Raw genomic sequence first — 18,100 nt, 5'->3', positions numbered from 1 at the left:
GCAGTCTGGAAGGCACAACTATTTGAGTAATTTAAGCATGAGATAATTGTTCGGAGCTCGTTTCCTGAAAAACGCTGAAAAAAAAAAAAAGTTGCCTGCAAATAGCGCAGCCTATCGAAAAATATACACCTATAAGTGAGAAATGAACAAGTAATAAAAAATATATAGCAATAAAGGCCAGCGTACGTTACTGCATATTGTGAACTTTTGTTGCGTTTGTTGTAAAATGTGGTTATAAATTCTTGCACTCTTTGCTAGTGGTTGGTATAAATGACCATTCGAGGGAAGATGAACGACATATGACGCGTTTTACTTTTGTACAGTTGGTCCAAGGGCGGAAAATAAAAACGCCAACGGTGACTGAAAAAAAAAAAAGAAAGCTAATGACCGCGTGGAGAGATTAAAAACAAAATGCGAATTGTACGGAAGTATCAAACCTTGATTGTCATCCGGCCTAAAAGCTGCACAGCCGGTTTGACGAAGGCCCGATAAACCATTGCATATGACATCAGTATACGCAGCAAATGACAGAATTCGAGAACAATACTGAAGTAGGCATCCAAATTTTAAACATCGTGTATAGGTATATCAGTAGCATACAACAAAAAGAATCACAGGAATGCAAATTTTAAACAACCTCGCTGTGGTGGCTCTGTTGTTAGGGCTTTCGATTGCTCAATCCAAGGGCGCGGAATCGAATCCCTGCCGCTGCCGCTTTTCTATGCAGGCGAAAGCAGCGCGCTCGTATGCTCCGCGAGGCCAGTGCACTTTTAAGTACCCCGGGTGGTCGCAATTTCCAGAACCCTCCAATACGGCCTCTTTCATAGCCTGAGTCGCTTTGGGACATTTTACTCGTCAAACCAAACGAACCCAAGTTTTAAACAAGAGTTATGTCAGTAGTAGTGCGTAACAGAAAGAGGCGCATAAGAGGGTTATCAACAATGAAATCATTAGGTAACTAAATCACATAAAGCCACTAAACTAAACTAAACTAAACTAAATCACACGAAATAATTAGAACAACACAGAAACATAAAAGGGGTAGCAACAAAGGTTAGCTTCGCAAAATATGATTAACCTAATGTCACATTGTTTGCCTTGCTAACAAAGTCACTTGACGCGTGCCTCGGGCGTGGATGGGTCTGACGCGCCTCGAGGAATAGTTCGCAGCACAAGTGAACTCAATGGGCTCCCATCACTGCGGGTAGATTGAGGACGTCCGTTTGCTATAAATATTCTTAGGCACAGCCGCGACCGTAGCTGCATTTGCACTTTTCGCGGCGCTCGGTAGTTCTTCGTCAACGCACAGGTGAAGGGCATTATTTGCGATGCCGAGGAAGCGGCTTCGACCCTGACCGCGCTTCGGTGGTGGTTTAAATTTTGTGTAGTCCTCCACTCCGGCGTCCCTCGTTGTCGAGTCAGTCTACTGTCACGAAGAGTCCGGTGGTTATACATATATATATATATATATATAGACAGCCTGAAGAAACATTAGGGCTTCAGATGAAGTCAACCTCCGTGGTTGTTTCATGTTAACGGAGCCTCCAGTACACTGGCCTTTTATCTTACAGCATTAGCTGTTAAGGCCCATTTACACTTGCGAGTCGCGAAGGGCATGAGACCGGCTGTCGCACGCGACCAGGGAGCCGCTCGGTCGTGGTGGTTGTGGTAAAAATTTAATCTCCAACAGATACAGGATAGGCGTCAACCTATTGGCCTATATGACAGCATGGAGCCCTTGAACGCGGCCGGCGGGTTCGGCCAGTCGGATTACACCTAGCTGAGTCTCAGGGTGCGAGCTCAACGGTGGAGTCTGTACCACATCCGCCTTAACATGACATAGTTTGCACCTGAGAATTGTTCCGGGTACCACTGACTTAGGGTAGCTGGATTCGGCTCGACCGATGTTCACGCTTGCAAATGCGACCCTGTGGTCGCTTTCTCGAATTGGTCTCGTCCGGAACGAGACTTTTCATTCTCGATTGGTCACAGCATGGAGTATAGCTAAATTCCGGTCACATCAGCGGAGCAGCTGATTGGTTACCGGTGTGCGACCGTAGCAGTCCCACAGCTGAAAAACCGAGCAGTGCTCGAACGGCCTGCGACTGTCGCTGTTCGACCAATGCGGTCATTTGCGGCAGTCGCTTTTCTACGTCACACAATCTCTGCCACTCAGCAGTGTGAACAGGATTGCCACTGAGGACAGCAGCCAGACATAGGTATTATTCTCTGTAAAAATTGATTGGTTGCCTCTTTTTGAACATGGTAGCTTCATATTGATGAAAAAATATATATATATATATATATATATATATAGCTGAGGGAATTGCATTTCACATTTTTCTTGGCGGTTGATTCAAGCTTCTTCCCTTTACATGACATATCGGTTGAGGCGCTTACTGAAAAGTGAGGCAGTTAATCGACCATCGCGCGGATTTCGCGATTGGCGCCAGTCTACGACGCTAAATCCGAGCCTTTCTGATGGCGTGATGTCAGCCGTTTTACTGCTTAGGGGAGTACTGGCGTCCGGAGGTTTAAGGTGCGTCGCTTCCAAAGTCACTGCCAGCGTGCGGTCCTGGCCTTCTCCATGACTGTGGAAGCTATGGGCTATTTTCACAGTATAGATGCCTTTCAGCAGCGACGCACCTGAACTGCAGTGTATACAAGGACTGGCTCGCGGAACCATACCATTTGGTCCGTTGCGTAAGGTTTCTCGCTGGCGCACTCAGACTTCGTTGTCGGAGTTTCGTTACGTTATAAAAATGCATCACAGGAGCCCCGTTACCTGGAGGTGCGCACGCTGCATTACGAGATAGTAGAAGCGTAAAATGCCACTGCACGATTTTCCGATGCCTTTAAATACGTGGTGGGCGGGCGGACAGGAAGTTTTCACACTGCAGTGGAACTATTGTAGTACCTTGACAACGTAGTTACTGGTCGAGGCTGTATTTCTACAGAGGTTATCTGCCGGGACTCATACAAATAAGAGTACGCTTAGCAATCATCGCTGAGTTCACGCGACTATAACATTTTACTCGAAATTAATTTCGTTTGTTCCATTTCGCACTTCATTATTTTCTCATCGCTTTGCTGTGACTGGACACATACACCCCGACAGGCGGATGGTAAGAACCGAGCTGTTATTTATGAAGTGGGACGAAAACATTGCATCGTGGCGGTCTTCGTTATGAGTCTCATGTCCATTGAGCAGGAATAAACAGCACAAGGCGTAGTGGCTCGCAAATATAATGCGTTCGAAAGGCGATAACTTGTTGATTTCGCTTTCCACCTGTGCGCACGATTAAAAGTCAGTGCGTATTTATATCTAAAGTACAACACGGTAATCGATACTTATGAGCACAACAGAACGGGATCAACGGTACGACGCCTCGTGGCAGTCGCTGCGCCTTGCTTACCTGTAGCGTTTAAGTGCTAAAAATAAACAAAACAAAACAGATCTTTTCTAATTCTATAGTTTATTCGTTGTACAAGTTTCCAGCGTCGATAATTGATTTCAAGTTCTCCTCAAAGTGCGCACCCAGTGTCCAGCGCTCTGCATTCACGGCAAGCCGTTTTCACACGCTATAGGCGGCGACGTTTAATTTTGCTTGTCTCCGATTTATTCATTTTACTTTGGAGAGCGACGAAGGACTTATATTCACCCGAGGTAGCCACCATCTACAAGCAAGCTTGTGATTATCGTGAAACCTTTAAACAAACACGTCTTTACCTAGGCCGCGCCCAGGATTAATCCTCCACATATAGCACCACCTAATTGAATACAGCTGTGGCGGCCCTTTCAGTACGTGTGAAAATCGCCAACAGTGCAAGTGCCTCCGGAACCCGTGGGGTAACTTGATTCTCCCGACATAGAGGCACGCAGTGTACAGATGCGGACATAAGTAAACGGAGCACGCTTTTCCGTTCAAATTAAAATCGCGCCTTCTGCACTGGAGATAAGAAAACAATATTTGTCCAAGTGAAAGGGCACTGGTGTCTACTGCGGGTTCGCATATACCATTACTGTCAGTTTCAATTATGCTAAGCGTGAAAATATTTAGAAGGAAGTAGCGTGCTCCGTTTACTTTTGTCCGCGCCGGTACTTGTGGCGCGGCCCATCAAGGCGTCTCGTGTACGACGCAGTAACGATTTGCATCGCGGAAGCGGCTCGCATCAACCGGAAACGCGCCGCTACCGCTCCGTACAAACACGGCTGCCGCTGGACAGCGCTCGTATATGAGGTCTGTGTATTTCGTCTATGTATTTCGTCCCTGGCATCTCTGGTTTCGAGAAAAAGCGCCCTGCTGCGAGTGGGCTTCCCATTACGTGCGAGCGGCTTCATCCTCTGTACAAGATTCCCCCAAGAGGCTGCGCAGGGGGAGGCTACGTGTGGCTGTGCGCACTGTCTCACACAGGGCAGCGCATTCGTGCGCAGTGCCTAGCGCGTGCGCCGAAGCTTCCACGAGGCCGATCCAGGCTGCATTCGCTGCACGGTGTGGTCGTTGCTAACGAGCGCACAACGGTAAGTTCGGGCATTCTGCAGAATCTCGCGCTTCCTTTTTCTTTACCGCCTAACTATGACGGTTCTTTTGCTCAAGCATTTCGCATAAATTTATTCGCGCACGCATTCCATTCGCCGTTCCGCGCTGAACTTCGATTTTCTCGTCAGCGAGCGTAGCTGGAGTTTCCGCTGCCTTGGGGGCCGCGGTGTCGAAACTGATGGGACTACGATGCGGAACATGCATGCAGAGCGAGCCCTCGTGGGGTTAGCGATGCGTTCTTGAGGGATTTTACTCTTATTTTTGCATGCTGTCTTCGTTCTGACGCGCAGAACGAAATAAAAGTGTCGAAATGCGAGTCCCTCCACACCGCAGGCGGCCGTCACCGATGTGGTGCCATATGCTGCGAGCGATTTACCAATCCAGCCAGCTCGTTAGGGCAGTATCATCTCGTTTAGCCGCGTCACCTCAGACAGCCGAAGACGTGGGGCAGCCTTGTGTTCGTACATTCGCAGGCATAACATAGCACTGCATTTAGTAAAAAAAATTACGTCGAATTAAATTTGTGTTAGCATATAGCCTGCTGAACTGCCAGCGTTAGATAATGCGACTCACCGTTTACCACTGCAAGCAGAAAGCGGAATACCGGATCGACGCGTCGATTATAACCGAGCGGAATGCCGAGAATAGATCGGGCGCCAAGCTGTTAAGCTTTACGAAAGGGCCATCACTTCCTTTTTCTCTACGTGTGTGTATGTGCAACCTCGTGCACGTTTCTCTAGGTTCGTGGCCTCCCTTTCAGCTGTCATTAAACCCGTCTGAATGCATTTAAAATCGTCAGGTCGTACTAAGGCAGTATACGTTCTTCAGTTAGTGCTAACTTCATTTCTTTGTTTAAATCTTCCCGCGGTGATGTAGTGATCGGGGCGCCCGACTCCATTGTCCAAGGATGCGGTATCGAATACCGACCGCGGCGGGCGCCTTCCGATGGAGACGAAAAGCTAGGCGCCCGTATGCTGTGCGATGTCAGCGCACGTTAGACAACCCCAGGTGGTCGCAATTTCCGGAGGGCTGCACTACGGCGTCTCTCATAGCCCGAGTCGCTTTCGGACGTTAAACCCTATAAACCGAAAGCGTAGCTTTTTGGGCTTGTTGGTGCATGAACATAGCGATATTGTAGCGCAAAACAGACAAGACACACGAGTCTTCTCGTGTGTCTTGTTTGTTTTTCGCTACAATATCGCTATACCTATAAGCCAATTGACCAAGCGATACCAATCATAGGAAGTATTTCTTGCGGTGCCTAAATGCAGACGCTAGTGCAATATGCTTCGTATGGATAGCGCACCCGATGTTTTAATTTGGTTTTTGTTGGTCATCCAATTGGAAACACGCAGCTTCGCTTCAGCGCTTTGTCGTGCGCGGGTGAAAACTTTTTTTATTGCACACACGAGTTGTTTGGGACATCCAAGTCCGTGCACGGGCCCCCGCACGGCTCCACTGCACGCTCGAGTTCCGGAAGTCCATGACGCTGGCAGCCCGATATGTTGCGATCGCTTGCTTGTCCCCGGCACGTAACAGGGTCTTTCAAGCCTCCCAAGCGGTAAGGTGCTCCAGGCCACGCAGGGATGGTCCGCCGGGCAGAGGAAGAGGATAAAGCGGGTCACTTCGCATTGTATATCGTAGCCTTATGCACCCCTAGCTAGCTTTGGTATAACCGCGGATCGGATCCGTAGTGCAGGTGCGCGTCTTTGGGCGAGCAGCTGTCTCCGCATCTCGCCTTCCTTTTCTCTCTAGCTCTTTAGTTCTTTTCTCCCTTTGTTTAGACATTGTCAGGGAGATCTGCGTGTATGCGTCGTCTCCGAGGGGCAAGCGCGCGAGCCCTGAATGCTCCTTAGAGAATGTGCCTTAGAGAATAAGCAGCGGACGTCCTCTCTCTTCTCCACGCCAGAACGCTCGCGTTTCTTAGAAGAATGCAGTTAGGTCACGCTTTCCTTTTTTTTTTTTGTTTTTTTTTTTTTATGAGGCACGAAACTAAATAATGGTTTGCACAAGAGATTACGAAAACATTATGATGCTTTCGCCGAGGAGGGGAAGCGACGGTGGTGGCTATGCAGTCTCTGCTACGACATACCGCTTAGTCCTTCTGATAACTTTGTGCCCTAAGGCTTTGCGTGTAGCCATTGCTCAGCCGTTAACGAGATGGTGTAGTCAGTGCAAATCAGTTATGCTTTGCACAGGGATAAGCGGGTTTTGCGTACTATGAAACGTATTAGCCTAAATCTGAAGAAGGAACGCAACAGGTTAGTAAGAAAGAAACCCATCAACGAATTAGCGGTGAGGGGGAGGGCAGAAGAGTTCAGGATCTCGCTACAGAATAGATATTCAGCTCTAACCGAGGATGGCGATATTACCCTAGAAGCAGGGAACAATATCAGAGATATCATTACTGATTGCGCGGTAGAAGTAGGCGGTAGGATAGTTAGAGAGAATACCGGTAAGATGTCTAAGGAGACGAAAGATTTGATTAAGAAACGCCAGAGTATGAAAGCTTCCAATCCAACAGACCAGATAGAATTGACCGAGATATCAAAGCTAATCAATAAGCGCAAGGGGGCCGATATAAGGAAGTATAATATGGAGAAAATTGAGCATGCTGTAAAGAACGGGGGAAGCCTTAAAGCGGTAAAGAAATTGGGCATAGGAAAAAACCAGATGTATGCGATAAGGGACAGGGCGGGCAACGTCATCACCAATATGGAGAAGATAGTCAAAGTAGCCGAGGAGTTCTATACAGATCTCTACAGTAGCCAAAGTAGTCAGGACCGTAATGAGATTGGCTTCAGGGAAAAACAGTCAGACGTTCCACCAGTGACGAAGGACGAAGTCAAGAAAGCATTAGAAACAATGAAAAGGGGGAAATCAGCTGGATAAAATCAGATAACTACAAATTTGTTGAAGGACGGAGGGGATATCGTGCTAGAAAAATTGGCCACCCTGTATACGCACTGCCTGGTGTCATCGACGGTACCGGAACCATGGAAGAATGCAAACATTATCCTCATTCATAAGAAAGGGAACTCTAAGGACCTTAAAAATTACAGACCAATCAGCTTACTGTCTGTTACGTATAAGGTATTTACTAAGATAATCGCTAATAGAATCAGGACAACCTTAGACTGCAATCAAGCAAAGGATCAAGCAGGTTTTCGGAAACGGTACTCTATATACTATCGATCATATCCATACCATCAGTCAGGTGATGGAAAAATGCTCAGAATATAACTAGCCCTTATACATAGCATTCATTGATTACGAAAAAGCATTTGACTCAGTTGAAACCTCGGCGGTGATGCAGGCATTGCGAATTCAGGGGGTAGACGAGCCGTACGTGAAAGTGCTGGAAGATGTATATAGTGGCTGCACAGCAACCATAGTTCTGCATAAAGAAAGTAACAAAATTCCCATAAAGAAAGGTGTTAGGCAAGGAGACACAATCTCCCCAGTACTATTCACAGCTTGCTTAGAGGAAGTATTCAGAGACTTGGAATGGGAGCAGTTAGGGATAAGGGCAGAGCGAGAATACCTCAGTAATCTGCGATTTGCTGATGACATTGCCTTGCTAACAACTCGGGGGATGAACTGCAAAGTAGGAAGGTAGGCTTGAAAATCAATATGCAGAAGACTAAGGTAATGTTCAACAGCCTAGGGAAGGAACAGCAGTTTACGTTAGGTAGCGAAGCACTGGAAGTAGTAGGCGAATACGTCTACTTAGGACAGGTAGTGAGTAACCGCACATCCGGACCATGAAAAGGAAATAACAAGAATAAGATTGGGATGGAGCGCATTTGGCAACTACTCGCAGATTATGGCTAGCAGCTTACCGGCATCGCTCAAGAGGAAAGTATATAACAGTTGCATCTTACCTGTACTCACCTATGGGGCTGAAACGTGGAGGCTAACCAAGAGGGTTCTACTTAAGTTGAGGACAACCCAGAGGGTATGGAACGAAAAACTGTATTGGTAACATTAAGAGATAGGAAGCGTGCAGAGTGGGTCAGAGAAATAACAAGTTACTGACATTCTAGTGGAAATCAAGAAAAAATGGGCATGTGTAGGACATGTAGTGCGAAGAGAGGATAACCGATGGTCGCTGAGGGTAACAAACGATTCCAAGAGAAGGAAAGCGTAGCAGAGGGCGGCAGAAAGTTAGGATGCATGGGCGGATGAGGTTAAGAAGTTAGCAGGGGTTGAGTGGATGCAGCTAGCACAGAACCGGGTTAATTGGTGAAATATGGGAGAGGCCTTCGCCATGCAGTGGGTATAGCCAGGCTGATGATGATGATTTTTGTTTGTTTGCCTTGGTTTACATTATTTACTTTGCTTTCACTTCGTTTATCTTGGTTACGCACAGACTGAACGGTTTTATTCAGGGTCATTTGTAATTGTAGCAGCGTGCAGTCAATACCGTTTTGCATTTTGAGAAAAGTTTGAGTTGGTCTCTAAAGGTATGACGCGTCCGCGTATATACATTGCCATTTGCCTTATTACTAATCTCTTCATTTGTGGTCCTGTTATCTCACAAATACTCAATAACATGCCGCCGTAACCTAGCCCATTGTGTGCAAGGAATGTGCCCTGCATTGGCCTGCCCGACTCAGGATCCAAGTGTTCCGGAGGGTTCGATCCCCCCTCTCGCCCATGTCACGCGATCCCGAGACGTCACACAATTTGCCGTCCTCTCAGTGTCCGACTATGTCACCTGCCAGCTGCCGCGTGACAGAGGCACGCCTATTGGTTTCATATAGTAGTACATATATACGTGCACCTCATTTCTCTGCCAGCGAGGCCTGGTGCGTTGTTGCCCTGTTAGCTAAGGCGGCGTTATTGTGTGTATTCACCTAGCGCGTACTCATCGCAGTATGTTCTCCGCGGCCTGCAGTCCTCTATGTTCGCATATTTAAATGAAGTGCAGATATCGTCGCGTGCAGTCGATTTCGTAAGTAAAATGCGTGCGTCGACGCTGTATTATTATTTTAGAGCGAGAGCTCTTACGCCAAGTTTCGCCAAGGCCATCCAGTGGGACAATTTGGCTTCGAAGCCTGGAACCTTCAGTTTGGTCTAAATTTAAGTAGGTCACTTAACATTGCGTTGACCAATTACTCCAACGACCTTTGACCTTGACCTTTGACGTGGTAACTAAACAGCAAGTAACCAAGCCAAACAGAGTCTCGCAGAGAGATCTAGAAGAGTTAAACGTCCACTTTTCGCATACATTTCGGAGACTCCGCTGTGTCGCCGTGCACTTGACGCAGTGGCGACCAGTCCCTTACGGTGTAACCAACTCGAGCTTGTATTAAGGGGCGAGAAATTTCTAAAAATAAATTTTCTCACCCATGAATGCGTCTTTTCGCTTCCAGAAAAATGTGAGCGCATCCCGAAAGAGCCAGAATACCACGCTTCAGCAGCGATTTTGCGGTGTTCTCTGTGCCTCCTTGGCTAAGGCAGAGCCCGGCAAACTGTAGTCGGGCTTTACCGCAGTTACTGCGCTTGTGTAACGCCCAAATATGGAAGGGACAACTGTAAGGAGCCTTTGACCGTGTGTTGGTATGACCGCGATTACCATTACGCGGTCTTCTCGCGTTGTTGGGACGCGTGAATATTCCTGGGCCTTCTTAGCTGCTTTTATGTGGGTTTTTGTTTTTACCTTCACTATTCTCACCTAAAAAGAAAAAAAAGATTTTCCCTAATTTCCTACACTTTGTTTTTTTTTTTTTTTTTTTTTATCCTCTCTTGCTTTCGTGTAGCTTTCGGTCCACGCTATTCGGATAGCCGAAATGAAGCGCGGCAAAACACTGCGGTGCGCTTGCTGTTGTGCACCGGTGTGCACTTTGTGGGCGGAATCCAACGGCTCTTAATTAGTCTTGTCACTTTTTTCGCTTCTTCGAGACAGCACTAAACACAGAAGGCCGAACCAAGCGCCTTCTGGTCGTCACGCGATGGAAATCGCCGAGGATAAGTTGCACATTCTTTCTGAATTTCGCAACCGTTGTAAAATGACCGACTGCACAGGTGGCCATGAGTAGCTGCTTCTGGGCATGGCATTCTCCTTTCTCTGCACCGCCGGAGGTCCCGCCGACGTCCAGCTGTTCTTATCTGGAATTTTCTAAGCGCGCTAAGGCTCGCATTCTTATTCTTCGCGTTGCACTCACATGCATTGCCCTTCACCTAAGAGTGCGTGCGTGCTTAATTACGGTGTCCCAACACTGGCGACAATCAGCGAATGAGGGATCCGATCACAGCCGCCTTTGCGGTTTGGAGAAGCAAAGTTGCGCAGCTTACTCGGAGCTCTTTCGAGTCGAACGCGCGAGCCATACGTAACCGGACCCCGGAGAGTCAGCCCACGCCCCATTCTCCTTCCGGAGGCACCGCTTCTGCAGCCATCGGCTGACAGGTAGCAACAAAAGTGGCCCGTCACAGTCGTCGGGGGAGGGTTTATCGTTTTCACGAAGGCTCCAGTCCGACGGTTTCCAAAGAATTTCCCCGTATCCAGCACCCCCGGAGACTGGCTTTGTTTTATTCGTGTAAAGGAATGTGGCAGTGCAGGAAACAAGGGTTCAGCTGTATAGCGACCAAGCTTCACAGCGTTCTAGCGTACCGAATTGCACGTTTCCAGGCCCCTCCGCGTGCAGGCCGTGGCCTCGGTCATGTTGCGAGACGCTGTCTCGTTTACGATTTCGCCGATCACTTCCACGTTGGCCGTTTCCGGGCTATGGTGCTACATGATTTCACCAGTAGCATAGGTGCATCCATCTGCTTCAATTTGGAGAACTGAATCGTCGCCGCGATTCCTGGTAAGGCGAAAAGCTCGCTGTGCGGTTGAAGAAAACGCTCACTTAATGACTGAAAAGAGGGCCATCGCTTGAGAAGCGACATCGAGGCGTCTCTGAAGCTTGCTTTAAAGAGTGTGTCCGCAATTATTCATTGCCATTTTCGCAAAAGTTTGGAGTCACTCGGTGCCACATAATTTGACAGAAGTAAAAAAAAAAAAAAAAAACAATCTGGGTGGAGGGAGTGCACTGATTCAGTCGAACGGAGTCTCGGCGCGTAACAAACCGACGGCGTAACTGGCGACGAAGCTCGATACGCCGTTATTATTTAGGGAAAATACGGAAGACCCTTGATCTTCGGCTTAAGAACGGACGCGATATAGCCCCTTTAAAACTACTCTTTCATACCGCGAATTTTCTGGCTTTGAGAGGCTGGCATCGAGCATGGTAAATAAACGTCCTGGGTGGGTAGGGTTTTGGGGAAAGGAAGACGCAGTGTCTGTCTCACTCCTCGATGAGCGTTAACACTTACAATGAAGGGCATAAAATTGGAGGTGCGTATGCTTTCGCCTGGGATCCCTATTGCGAAGTATAACCGCTAACTTGATTAACATATGAACGCTAAGAGGAAAGCGAAATGATATAACATCACCCTGAACGCAACGAACGTTTGCGTTACAATTTCGATCCGAAATTCCGTATGTATTTTTTTTTTTCGACACATCTTTCTCATTTTTGGATTACGACAACGGCGAGGGTGATGCCCTTACGACCGACCGAGCTGTGTACGCTTCGCGTACAACGTATTTTTTTGACGCCTTGATCTAGATTCCGAATTCATTAATCTGCAGCCGGACCGCAACTGGCTGTGGTCCCCTTGAGGTCCGCAAACCAGGTGGCCAAGATTGGAAGAGAGGAATTCGGGTAGGGACAGGAGCCGAGAGCGACGGGGCTAGAGAAGTGACATTGCTCCATGTCGTCGTAGGAGGAAGGGCGTCAAGGTGGTTGTGCTGTTGTACAAGTTTTCATCTCTGGGTCTGTAGTTGGGGTCAAGAGTTGATGCAATTCTGCGATGTATCTAATATCATCGCTCCAATTCCGTTCTATTGTTGTCATCCACTGCGCCGACTCACTAATCCCAGTACGAGGGGAGTACGAGGGAGTTCAGGCCTAGATTTCTCGTTTAATGTAGAGACAGCTGTGAAAGAATGCACACACTAAATTTCATTTCGCCGACATAAAGGTGCGTATGTTGACAAGGCGTCGAATGCGCTCCACATTGATTCAGACAGACACCGAACGAATCAACATTTGAATGAATAAACGCGCGCGCATGCATTTATACTTATTTGTATGACATGGTCGCTCAGTCTCATGGACGCATGCATATAGGTAGTGATTTTCCGCCGTTAGTGCGGCTGTTTAGGAAACGGTCTGTCATAAATATCTGGTAGAGCACGCACGTTTCGTCATGCTGTTGCTGCGTCCCAGCAACTAAAAGAATTAACCACAGGGAGGCGTACATGGATGTGGTCCAAAGATGTATGGCTACCTCACAGCATTTCTCCGCGACCGTACGGCCAAGTTCCGTCTCCCCGATTCGATATCTGAACCTTTCCCCCTCACATGTGGTACTCCTCAGGGCGCTATTCTGTCACCCACCCTTTTTAACCTTGCAATGGCTCCCCTATCTCGTACTTTAGCGTCTATCCCAAACCTAAAGCACACATTCTATGCAGACGATCTTACTCTTTGGTGCACTTCTGGGTCTCCTGGAGCAGTAGAGGAGACCCTACAGCAAGGTATCGACGCAGTCGTTAGTTACCTTGATAAAGTAAGGCTATCTCCCGCACCTGAAAAATCCGAATTGCTGCTGATTGCAAAAACTCGCTATCAACGCCAACATAACCAGCTGATCAATTTCACAATGGCAGGTCACCCCATCCCTCGTGTATCATCCTGCCGGATCCTCAGACTTCATATCCATGAGTCAACCAATCAGGCCAATGTATCTACAACCGTTAAAGTTTGCAGTCAGCTTACGCATCTAGTTCGCCGCATAGTCAATGAGCACGCCGGGCTACGCGAGGCTCAAGTCAGGCAGCTTGTCCACGCATTAGCACTTAGCAAAATTTTATATACGATTCCTTACCTTACACTAACTTGTCGCCAAAGACATCAGATTGAGGTTGCGCTTCACATATTGTGCAAAGGCCGCCCTTAACGTCCCTGTACATATGTCCACGGAGCGCCTATACTCTACGGGGCTGTTCTTGCCCCTGGGAGACCTCATACAACAACATCGCGACCGGCAAATGGCACGTCTTTCTAGCACCAAACAAGGACATTGGATACTACAGCAGGTTGCACTCAAACCTATAGACCTCCCTATAATTACCCTTCCTTCTTCGCTCCCGGATAACCTCAGAATAATCCCCATTCCAAAAAACGTTGCACCTGACACTAACACAGGCAGACGTTCCGCTCGCGTTTCCAACCATGTTCACCCAACATATTCCACGATCATCTACACAGATGCATCACGAACTAACGTCGGAGCGGCTGCTTACTCAATTCAGAGCTGTAGCGATGTAGTGACGCATACCCTCGGTCCTTATATAGATCCTCCTCCTACAGCGACTCTCGAGACCCTACCAATAGTTACCAGTATTCAAGACCTCGCACAAGCACCCCCTAACCCTTCAGGATATACCGCATACACTGATTCAATACAAGCTATACGCGCCATTCACACGGGTCGCATTCCTGAAGAACTACACGATGATCTACACAGAGCTCTTACCAAACTACGTCCCCACACTGTAACACTGAGGTGGATTCCTGGTCACGCTAGAATCCCAGGCAATGAGGTAGTGCATCGCCTCGCCCGCGAACTTCAACACCGGGCGCCTGGGATTCCCTGGCCTTATCCACCAACGTGGGACACTACTCTTCACTACAAAAAAGAAATCAACGTTCACTACGACAACATTAGAGAAACTCTCCGTACACTTCCTCTTCCTGATAAATCTCTCACTACCACGCAAATAAGCATTCTTAGACGCATACAACTAAATACACTGCTTACTCCTGCCCGATCTTTTCTATACAGAATCATGCATTCCCCTGCATGCCCAAATTGCCCAGAACACTATGCGAACTTGGAGCATTGCATCTTTTCATGTCCTGTCGCCCTCCAATCTCCTCACTTTCCACACCCTCCTCCCCCAACGTGGCGGGCTTGGTTAGCCTCTGACCAGCTGCAAGATCAGTTGGCCTTGGTGACCCTGGCCCAGGACATTCTTAACGCTTAATGTAATGCGTTAAATAAAGTTGTTTCCTCCTCCTCCTCCTCTACGCGATCTGGCGACGCCCTTTCAGCAGTGATGTGAAAAAAAGGCCGCTGATTACCCAGAGGTGTCCGGAACCACGATAAACATACCAGTGATTTTTGGGCAAATTCTTTGAAAAAGTTCATGAACGTTTTCTTTTTCTTTTTTTTTTTTTCCGCATATTGTATAGCGGTACCTGTGCGTAATGAGGAGTCCGTCTCTGTCGGACTCTACAAACTGTAAAACTGCACCATAGAGGTCAGTATATCTGCACCTAGAAAGGCAGCTTTGATGTTTTTTTCCGCTTTTTTTTTCTTTTTTGCAAAAATGCACCCGTCAGCCTAATTTCTCGTTGCCCAGGGTGAACTTCAGAAACAAAATTTTGCTACGCATCCGTAGCTTGAATCATTTGTCAGTATGTTAATAAAAGTACATTGCCATATTCCGGAACTGCTTCGCAACTGTTCTAAAAAGCGCCTCGAATTGGTTTTGTGTGGCAGTTGTAACTACTCGGTGCAATTGCAGGAAAAACCTAAGCCGCTCGTCCGAAGCTTAAACCATTCCCATGAACGTATGCATAAAAGTCCTACAATGTCAAGTTGTAGCTACTCGGTGCAATTGCAGGAAAAACCTAAGCCGCTCGTCCGAAGCTTAAACCATTCCCATGAACGTATGCATAAAAGTCCTACAATGTCCCACAATTGCCTCACAACAAAGCTGTCCCAGAAAGGCCGGACTTGAACAGAAAACTCCGGCCATCCGGAAGTGGAGGTACCGCCCCCCAAAAGTCTGGCATAGGCGTTGTTAGCATTGTGAGCAAAAAATGTTGGTCAAGCTATAGCAGGTGCTAGTTCGCCGGGGACAGATAACCGTGCACTGACTGGTCGTCGGGTTGTGTGACGTCACAAGATCACGTGATGTGGGTGGCCGAGATGGGAGGGTGAGATCGGAATACAGCCTTCCACGACCCTTGGATCCCGAGTTAAAGCGGGGCCTTGTACCTTCACATATATATAAATATTACACACACACGCGATATCAGCTGGTGGCCTTTTATCGCGCACGACGCGCATTGCAAGCGTTGATCCTGCTGTTATGCTTACCTGTTTGCAGGGGTGTGCGAATATCACATTGTCACTACCGAATCGAATATTTGAACTAACATTACTGTATACTATTGTGAGTAATCGTACAAAATGAGTAGTAGTAAAGCGACAGCGGTGGTGCTAACTTGTGGTGTTAAAACGATAGCTGTTATCAGACGCAACGCTAATCTCCGCCAAGGGGACGCAACACGAATTCAGTGTGTGAACTCTACGAGAGTTAAGCTGTACTTGAGAAGAGTTGCCTTTTTTTCTTGGCCACGAAAAAGAGTGAATAGAGCCAGATGAGCCATTGCCTCCGAGACTAGAAATCAAGGCAAGGTTGCTAAACTTGCTTGTGCCTTGCCGCCTTCAGTATAAGGGGCCATGTATCATCATTGTGAACGCTGCCACACTAGCGCATGCGCCGCGTAGCGGCACTAGCCCTTTATCCTGCGCATACGGATCGTTGCAGGATGGTGTGCGGCATCAGTGTGGGTCACGACATTCGAGCAGTCAGCGGAGAAAAATACTGCGGCGGACCTTATTCGACCCTCGGGTCAATTGTTCGAAAAGTTCATATATTAACGTATATTAACGCGGTGACGTCAAATGCACCATTTTTTTTTTTTTTTTTTTTTCAGAAAATCCGGCGTTGTTGTTGCCGGCGTTTTGTTGTAGCTCTCTGCAGCGTGCGCGTGAGTCGTCAGAGAGTGTGTTTCCCCGCCTTTCTTTCTGCCGAACAAGCCCGTAGCTCAGATGGAGTGTTGATTTACTCGGTGTAGAAGTGTTCGCTAGCTAAAGCAACGTGCTAATGGGTACCTGTGGGGATTGTTGGGAAATGGCTTCGCTTTGTAGCGTTAAGGCGAAAGCTTTTCTTGCCCCATAAGAGGATGTGATGTCGTACCTTGGGACCAATCTGCATAGATCAAGGTATCAATTCTCTACGCTCAGATACAGACAAGTAGACCTAAAGACAGTTTGTCTCTATGTATATCCATCACGCATGTATTGTGCATTGTGTGTTCACTGACGTTCGAACGGGACCCATACCTCTTAACATGTGGTCGATTTCCGAATTTGGGACAGACCCCTAAATAGAATCGCAATGCCGCACCTAATTGGGTGCTTAAGTGCATCTCTGCGATTTTTACTTCGGCTGCTGCTGTAGGCTGTTATTGTGATTAAAAAAAAATGCTTCGCGGTAGTACACACTTTAAAGCATGCAAAGTAAGCCATTTGTCCTGGCGGTGCGCGAAATAAGAAAAAAAACAACAACAACAAATGGGCGTAGGGAGAGGATCTTTGACACGTCGCCCTGTACCTTAACCAATACCTTTTAGTGGTGGAGTTGAATGGTTAGAAGGGCAGAGCTGCAGCTTAAAAACACCAGCGTGCCAGTTGCCACCCACGACGTCGATGTCGAAGTGAAGCGCAGTTTGCTTGCCGACGCCGACCCAGGCGAGCGTCACTGGCTCGGCGAGTCTAGCGTGCTTCGTTATATTTGGTCCTGTTGGAGTGTTGTCAGCTCTCAGCATTCGTTGTCTATACGTTTTGCTTTTTTTTTTTTTTTGCTTACTGTGAATCTCGTGCGTTCGTTGTGCTCACTGTTTTGTATTTCTTTTTCCATTGGCAGGCATCTGTCAACAAGAGACGCGAACGCATCCGGCACCCCGACGGGAACTTCTCAGACAGTTCGAACAGCTTCGCCAGGCAGGTAAGTACGGGCGCGGTGACACGCCCTTCTTTGTCACATCTGTCTATCTCTTTCTTTTTTCTCACGTCCCCTCGGGCACACGCGAGCCTGAGTGGTGCATGTCACTGACCCGAACAAAATGGGCTCTTCTGATTTATTTTCTTGTTCATTGGGTACTTTGGCGCTTCTTCTTACTTTATTGTCTGACCTTGCTGTCGCGGTGGATTACCTGACCGCGCATGAGGCATCGATGCTTTGCCTTTGATACGTTTGCTTTGGCTATTGCTGTTTCCTTCCCGAGTTTGCTTTACCTTGTTGTGTTTGGTTTTGTTTTATTCGATAACATGGCTTTGATTAGTTTGTCTATCTTATTTTTTTCTTCTCGCTTTATTGTTTCTTCTTCGATGCTGACTCCTCTGATGCATATAATGTGATGTTCAAAGAATCTACATGTACCCTAAATCATTCCTATTTGAGGGCAAAATTCGGTGCAATTAATCTCCTTCTATAATGTTTGTAAGTTTCCCTTCCAGCTTTTAAGGTAGTTCGTCCTATAGTTTCAGCCAGTACGTTCGGCCCGTGTTAAATCATTTCTGTACTGTACCTACCTGTGTAATGCACTCCGATTTGTCTACCGTGGATGGTGTGTCTAAGTGGTTCG

The 18,100-nt window shown here is 47.5% G+C and overlaps 1 protein-coding gene across 1 annotated transcript in view; it reads left to right on the top strand.

The window, feature by feature from the left end:
- Positions 1-18,100, top strand: part of Ca-beta (Calcium channel protein beta subunit) — a 122,368-nt gene that overhangs the window by 3,171 nt on the left and 101,097 nt on the right. The window contains exon 2 of the mRNA XM_084593415.1: positions 17,380-17,460. Within this exon, the coding sequence (XP_084449541.1) occupies positions 17,380-17,460 (81 nt within the window). The remainder of the gene's footprint in view (positions 1-17,379; positions 17,461-18,100) is intronic.

Source organism: Amblyomma maculatum, chromosome 2 (assembly GCF_055883805.1).
Source record: "Amblyomma maculatum isolate TAMU_Amacu chromosome 2, ASM5588380v1, whole genome shotgun sequence".
Classification (NCBI taxonomy): domain Eukaryota; kingdom Metazoa; phylum Arthropoda; class Arachnida; order Ixodida; family Ixodidae; genus Amblyomma; species Amblyomma maculatum.
The sequence above is the reverse complement of the archived record's forward strand: the minus strand, read 5'-3'. Positions and strand labels throughout refer to the sequence as shown.